The sequence below is a fragment of the Bos mutus genome, chromosome 17 (assembly GCF_027580195.1).
Source record: "Bos mutus isolate GX-2022 chromosome 17, NWIPB_WYAK_1.1, whole genome shotgun sequence".
Taxonomy (NCBI): domain Eukaryota; kingdom Metazoa; phylum Chordata; class Mammalia; order Artiodactyla; family Bovidae; genus Bos; species Bos mutus.
In genome coordinates, this window is record NC_091633.1 from 62,353,845 (window position 1) to 62,361,542 (window position 7,698).

General features: G+C 54.1%; 1 protein-coding gene across 5 annotated transcripts in view; it reads left to right on the forward strand.

Annotated features, from left to right (window-relative positions):
• Positions 1–1,987, forward strand: part of ARHGAP10 (Rho GTPase activating protein 10) — a 375,463-nt gene extending 373,476 nt beyond the window's left edge. For 3 of the 5 annotated variants that reach the window (XM_070386633.1, XM_070386635.1, XM_070386637.1), the window contains one exon: positions 1,288–1,510. In XM_070386633.1, the coding sequence (XP_070242734.1) occupies positions 1,288–1,376 (89 nt within the window). In that variant the 3' untranslated portion in view covers positions 1,377–1,510. Of the gene's footprint in view, positions 1–1,287 lie in introns of all 5 variants that reach the window. The other 2 variants (XM_070386636.1, XM_070386634.1) reach the window with 1 other exon arrangement.
• Positions 1,988–7,698: the final 5,711 nt, after the last annotated feature.

The following is a 7,698-nucleotide window of genomic DNA, read 5'->3' on the forward strand; positions in this document are numbered from 1 at the left end:
CCCAATACACACCTGTATGCGTGTGTGTGCACACACACACATACACAAGACATGTGTAGGGGTTATTTATGAGGACCTCTGACCTGGTCTGAAGCATTGAGAGTGGTCTTGGAGGGCGGGTGGGGTGCCAATATCTGAAGGTTGTCCGGGTGTAAATGGGAACAAGAGCAGAGGGCCAGCCATGTAAAGCTCAGACTGTGGCTGGCTACACAGGAGTGGGTTATGAACTCCGTTTGCTGAGTTGCAGTCAGCATTGAAAAATAGGAAAGAGTGCATTAAAAAAAGGTTCATTGAACATAGTGAGAAGTATTATCCCATGAAGCTTTCGTGTGTTGGGCACATGTCCGTGTGTGCTGGAGTTCAGCTACAGTAGCCATCTTCTGATGGGCTGTGGTCATGGCTGCTGTGCTTGGCCAGTTCCTGACCTGGTCTGCTGGGCCGGGACACACCTCCCCTTCCTTCTGTGGACATGGCTCCATGTCTGCTCCTGGTGTGGCCTGAGCTGGGATCGCCCCATGGCTGTGGGGGTCCAGATGCTTCCAGACCCTGGTGATGAGTGCTTAGACCCCGGGCCTGTTGCTGTCCAGCCTGTGCTGGTTGTCCTGCATATCGTTAGGGCTCTTTGTGGGACCTGGAGTCGCCCGACACTGGCCCAGGTGTGGAAGGCCTCCCTCTGTCCTCAGAAACACCCCATGCAGGTGCCAGTCAGACGGGGTATGCAGAGGAAGCTGGTGAGGCCTGGCCACTGCTGAGAATGGCCGAGGAAGACTCCCCAGAGGAGAGGGTGTCTGGGGGTCTCTGAAGAGGAAGAATCCCCCATGAAGAAGTGGGGGGAAAAGACTTCAGCGGAAAGCACTGCCCATGCAGAGGCCTAGACTCACTTGGGGGTGATTCCCTGAGGGTGACCTGCTTGTGGGCAGAGTCAGGACGGGTGGGGAGGTGGCCAGGCCAGGTGCCTATGGAAGTTTGGGTTTGTTCCTCCGGATGGTGGAGGGTTGTGCTGTGATCAGCCGGGTGTTCTGGAAAGTTCACTGAGCTCCCTGGTGCACCGTGGTTTAGGAGGAGCCCGACCGGACACTGAGGGGATGGTTTAGGAGGCTTCCGTAGGGAGGAGAAGTGGAGGCTGGGGTGACTGGTGGGAGGGGGGCCCCTGTAAATAACTCTTGTGCAGACTTGTAACCAGACGACCCGGGGGTGGCCCCCGTTGGGTTTGGTTGATGCACAGCGGGGCAGGGAGCTCACTGGTGGCAAGTGTTTTGGTAACGAGTGATGTCTCTTCCTTTGCAGTGCAAACCTCAAGGGAACCTGGCTGGCTGGAGGGGACTTTGAATGGCAAGAGGGGGCTGATTCCACAGAATTACGTCAAGCTGCTGTAGCGCCCGGCTGCAGACCCTGGCCCCAGAGCACCTTCCTGGGAGCGGCGAGCCCCGTCCACCTCCCGGGCGGAACCCACGGCCACCTGGACACTCCAGGGTGGGGACCGGGGGGGACAGATGGCTCGAGGCGGGGGGAGAACCGCTTTGGGAGGTGCGGATCTGAGTAGCGGGAGAAGGCTGTCCAGATGGACAGGAGAGACTCTGCATCTGGCATGCCTTGGGACTTGTGGTTTTAAATTATCTGGTCTCCAGGGCAAGGAGGAGGGCGACCTTCTGCTGGCCCACCTGCCCCACTGGCGGCCCCCTCACAGGACACCTCCCCTCACACCTGAAAGGGAACCGTGCTGTGAGATGTGCCCCTAATGCTGGTATCATTGAGGGATTGCAGCAGGCCGGCGCAGGCTGCGTTGGTCTCTGCACCCAGGGCAGCAGACCGAGGCTTCTGCTCGGACGGCCGGCCGCCCTCCCTGGGGACCCACGCTCACTGACTTAGGGCGCCTGCAGACTCACGACAAGCTTCTCTGTGCTGCTCACCGGCGTGCTGTTTCCCCGACATCCCCTGTCCGCCCCGAGTTTCCTGTATATGAAATAAAATCTAATTTACTATGGGATTTGTGTCTCACGTGGGGAAGAGGTGGTGGAACTCACTCACTCTGTAACATCTCCTGGTGTGGCTGGTGGGTGGGCTTGCACTCTCCCAGGTGTCGGCATGCACATGCTCACAGGTAGGATGGATTAACCGGGAGCCTGGCTGCTTTGGAATGGGGCATGTTTCTGGGGACAGGGGTCCCCTCTCTGACAGGTGAGATCCTGGCAGGTCCCCTCCAGCTACCTCAGAGGGCCTTGGGGGAGCCCAAACAGGATGGAGTTGGGGTGCTTTCCCCAGAGCTTTGTGTGTGGGGGCAAGCTCCTGACGAGCTTCTGTGTACAGCCCTGTATCACGACCCCCCTCCCCCCAGCCTCCCCCTCCCGCTGTTTTCAGACTGCAGTGCCCATCTCTCCATCTGGATTAAGCCGGGCTCTAGGGCTGTCTGGGCTACATGGACCCAGACCCTGCTTGGAGGAACTTCTGCCACACCCCTGCACACAGGGTGCTCCAAGTGATGCTTCTGTGGTCTTCTCAGCCTCTGACTCCCAGGCACAGCCTAAACCAACCTCTCCGGGAAGAGGGGACCTCTCTGCCCCCTGACCTGGAGTCCCTGGAGTGTGCAGCTCATTTGTAGGGGCCTTAGGACTGTGAAGCCAGCCCTGCTCCAGGGGCTGCTCAGGGGCCGGCATCTCTCTTTTTCCACAGAAGCTTTCTGGTCTGTCACAGTTCTCCCCTCAGATTGTCCCTGGAAGGATGTGTCTGTCGCCTCTTCCCAAGGTGAGATGATCCCAGAGTGCTGGTTATCAGTTTGGAGCTCGCCTCCTCTGGACCATGTAAGGTGTCACGTTTGGGGTCCGGTGTGTGTAGAGAGGCAAGCCCATTGAGAAGAATCCATTTTCTGACTAATGTGTTAAGTCACTTCAGTCATGCCCGACTCTTGGCAACCTCACGGACTGTAGCCCACTAGGCTCTTCTGTCCATGGGGTCGTCCAGGAAGAAATACTGGAGTGTGTTGCCATTAGAGCAGTATAATTAAAAATGCTGAACTGTGGGCCCAGTGGAGAGTACTGGGGCTGCCAGGGGCCCAGGGCCCAGACAATGCCTAGCCCTGGGGCTGTGGGCCAGGCTGGCAAGAGGGTGGGGGTGGCGCCTGTTTTGAGTTCTCCCTTCCTGCTCCTGCCTGCTGCTTAGAGGTACAGGAGAGAAGCTTGGCCTGGAGCAAACTTCCCCATTTCTGTGGGAAGGTGCAAGCTTGTGGGCAGTCACGGTGAGTGGACTCAGGTTAGCACTGGAGCAATTTCCTAGCTGTGTTCTTCACTGGAGTCCACCCATCGGCAATGGACAGAAGACTGGTCGTGGAAATTGCTGTAAGGTCTGGCTACCGGTGTGGGCTTTCCAGATGGCACTAGTGGTAAGGAAACTGCGGCATGGGTTTGATCCCTGGGGCGGGAAAATCCCCTGGAGGAGGGCATGGCAACACACTCTAGTTTTCTTGCCTGGAGAATCCCATGGACAGAGGATCCTGGTGGGCTACAGTCCATAGGGTCACAAAGAGTCAGACACGACTGAAGTGACTTAGCACACGCCCTGGCTACCTGTGTGGTAGGGCAAATTAAATCGACTCTGATTCTGTTCCTCCCGCCTAAAAAGCCAAGGATACTCCGAGATTTGGGGTTGAAGTGATAGTATACGCTCAGCGGGCAATGCTAGTCCCTGTACTGATGTGAGAGTCACTTGCTTCCGGTCCCCGTTGCCATGGGCCACCATCTGGTCACTACTGCTCCCCTACGGGGATGTTACTGATGTGAGAGTCACTGCATCTTTTTTGTCGGGGCATCTGTGTATGGGGCATACATGACAGTGTAACAGTAGTGAAGCCTCGGGATAGCGCTGGCTGCAAGGGCTCCCCCAGCCCTGCAAACTCCTCTCTGGCTGTTCCAGGAAGAACAGGGTTACACCAAAGGGGAGCTGGAGTGTTGGGGTGTCTTCCTCTGGGAATAGGTGGTGCCAGGCGGCCCCCGGCCGGGGCGCTTTCCTCTGGGCCTGGCCCAGAGTATGCTTAATAACAGGACCAGGAGGTGCTCTCTTGCACCTGCAGATCTCCATCTCCCCAGAAGAGACAGGAGTGTGGTGGTGTGTGGGTGTAGTTCCCTGAGCATCTACTGAAGGCTGGCTGAGCAGTGGCCCTGCCTCCCTCAGGACCCAGGCCCTTCAGCCCACCTCGTTCAGCACCAGCTGCCTCCTCCGGCTGCCATCCTGTGTTCGTTCAGAAGCATGATGGGGGTGGGGGGCGGGCTTTGAGCAAAAGAGGGCACTCAGATTGCTTACTTGCAGTGGAGCTTGCATTCTGTGGGGTCACTAAAAGGCTGGCCCTGGGGGTCCCTGCACCCGGAAAGGACACGCCAGATAAGAACAGAGCCAGATGGCCTTGGTGGGTTATAACCCCCTTTCTTTGTAGCAACAGAAGCATCTGTAGTTGGGAGTAGGGGGTGGCGGGGTCGGGGGGGAGCTGGGTTGTTTGTGCTGGTGGTGGACGTTCAGCCCATTCGTACTCTGCCCGGACTGACTTAGCCAGGGGAAGTTATTTTAATGAATGCTGTCAGGAGCAGAGAGCGTGGTTCAAGTTCAGTGAGCTGGTCACACTCTTTCTCCTCAACTGTCCTGCTCCTGGGGGCTGGTAAGGGTAAGCGCTGTTAGGAGTTGAATTGTGTACCCCTTCCAAAATTCATATGCTGAAGTCCTAACCCCGGTACCTGAATGTGACCTCATTGGGCAACAGGATCAAGGACAGTGTCAAGACACACAGGGAGACGATGGCCACGTCCAAGCCAGGGAGAGGCCGAATCCTCCCTTAGAGGGACCCAACCCTGGTGACCTTGTGATCTCAGACTTCCAGCCTCCCAGATGGGGAGATGAGACATTCCTGTTGGTTTTAAGCACCCCCATTTGTGGTACCTTGTGGCATTTCTAGGAAACAAATACGGTGGCTAAAAGTGCATGTTTTGAGTTAAAAAAATACATATATACCTATTTTGAAATTCTGTTTTCCATTTTGTACCTTGCTGATCTTGAATGTGTTCCCTTGACCTCTTATGTGTCAGTTTGCAGCCATGAAATGGAGAGAGTGGTACCAGCCTCCTTGGAGGACTGTGAAAAATGATGATGTGAAGCGTCTGGAGGGCACCCAGCAAGAAACGGGGTTTAGTAAATGGGGAAGATGGGAGAAGGCACCCCGAGGGGCCCTGGGGGCTGGTCTCTGCCCCCTTCTCTCACAGCCACGCCCTGCTTCCCTCTAGCCTGAGCGCTCCAAGGCCATGCCTTGCTCTCTCCCTCTGCCCTACATAGTCCAGCCTTCCCCTGCCTTCCCAAGGGCACTCCATGCCTTTATTTTTTAAGTAATTCACTTGGTTTAGTTGAGGCTGTTGTTAGTTGTGGTGTGGAGGCTTAGCTGCCCCAAGGTATGTGGGATATTAGTTCCCCCACCAGGAATCGAACCCATGTTCCCTGCACTGGAAGGCCGATTTTCAACCACTGGACTACCAGGGAAGCCCCCCGTTCCCTTTCCCACTGGGTCCCTTGTCACCTGCTCACTGGTTGTCCCCTCAAGACTCTCACCGCCCAGCCAGATGTTCTGCGGGACTCTGAGTCTTCCAGAGCCACCCGACTTTCTTCCCTCCCTCCTGCGGGAGGAAGTTATTCCAGGAGCGTGTCCTCAGCTTCCTGGCTGGAGCTCTGAGAACGTCTTCTCCGATGCTTGTCAGCGCTCTTTATCCTCGACTGGCCTGGGTGGTAATTTATCGCTACCCTGTCTGGGTAAGCTGGCACATTCTCCTGATGCCTTCATGTCTGGCTAAAAGTGTCTCAATCTGCTGAGTAGAATACCTTGGAGAATTCTTTCCTATCAGAAGATCAACTCGATTGGAAAGAAGAGTTTTAATTTTTGCCCAAGAGACTTGCACTTTGGACTTCGGCTTCATTGAGGCTGCTCAATACCATGCATTGTAGTTTCTGGATTTTTCCTTCCTTCGATGGTTTAACAGCTGCAGGTGGAGCAGCTCGGAGTGTGGGCAGAACACGATCTGACTCAGCTCAAGCAAGTTTTCACCACAACCCTCTCTGGATCAGGCTGGACCAGGGCACGAAGATCCAAAGAGATGGGTTTTTCTGGCCATGGAAAACTTGAAAATCACCATCTTGGCAACATAAATTCTATGAAAAAATACCTAAATTGTGCATGGTACATTGGTTGAATTATCCCAAATTTCACCCCTCACTGGATGCATGCCCTTATGGGTAACCCTCCCACGTGAACTATGGGCCTGACTTTGTGATTTGCTTTGGCCAACGAAGCAGGCAAACTTGATGCAATGAGAAGCTTGAAGAGCACTGTGCATGTCCACTGTCCTAGAGCCTTGTTTATATGTACCATGAAAATGCGCCCAGACTGGCCTGCCAGAGGACAGGCCACGTGGAGCAAAACTAGCTCAGACCAGCTGGCTACATGGCCAGCGCAGCCAAGCCCAGCCGGGCCCAGCCCAGCAGAACTTCCCCTGCTGGCTGACTTAGGAGAGTAATAAATGATGGTGGCTTTAAACCACTCAGTGTTGGGTGGTTTGTCGCAAACTGCGACTGTACTCCTTCACTCACTCTGCTTTGGATTCAGGTTTGGTCTGAGAGTCCCTTGGCCAGCAAGAGATCAAACCAGTCATTCCTAAAGGAAATCAATCCTGAATGTTCATTGGAAGGACTGATGCTGAAGCTGAACTTTGGCTACCTGATGCAAAGAGTCAACTCATTGGAAAAGATCCTGATGCTGGGAGAGATTGAGGGCAAGAGGAGAAGCAGGTGACAGAGGACGGAATGGTTGAATGGCATCACCAACTCAATGGACATGAGTTTGAGCAAACTTTGGAAAGTAATGAAGGACAGGGAAACCTGGAGTGTTACAGTCCATGGTGTTGCAATGAGTCGGACACGACTTAGCAACTAACAACAGGTTTGGTCTGTGTTGAATGTTAAAATCCTATTTTACTCTTTTCTTATCCAACATTGTTTGGGAAGCCGCTGCTTTATTTCCAAGAAAATTGCTGCAACAGCAATTGGATGATTTGAAATTAAGGTGCTGGAGATACTTGTAATCAAGTCATTTTAGTCTGTGGACATTTGAAGTTTATGAGAAAGTATGTGGAGCTGCCCTGGAGAAGGAAATGGCACCCACTCCAGTATTCTTGCCTGGAAAATCCCGTGGATGGAGGAGCCTGGCGGGCTGCAGTCCATGGGGTCGCAAAGAGTCCAGACACAACTGAGAGACTAACACACATGTGAAGCTGACTTTAAAATAAGGGAACAATGTTTTCTATTTGTTTGAGGGACACTTATAACAAACCCCTAACTATATATGCATCACTATACATAATTTTTGGAGAAGGCGATGGCACCCCACCCCAGTACTCTCGCCTGGAAAATCCCATGGATGGAGGAGCCTGGTGGGCTGCAGTCTGTGGGGTCGCTAAGAGTTGGACACGACTGAGCGACTTCACTTTCACTTTTCACTTTCATGATTGGCAAGGAAATGGCAACCCACTCCAGTGTTCTTGCCTGGAGAATCCCAGGGACAGAGGAGCCTGTTGGGCTGCCGTCTATGGGGTCACACAGAGTCAGAGATGACTGACGCGACTTAGCAGCAGCAGCATGCATAATTTTTACTGCTTTGGCATACAGTGGCTGGCTGGC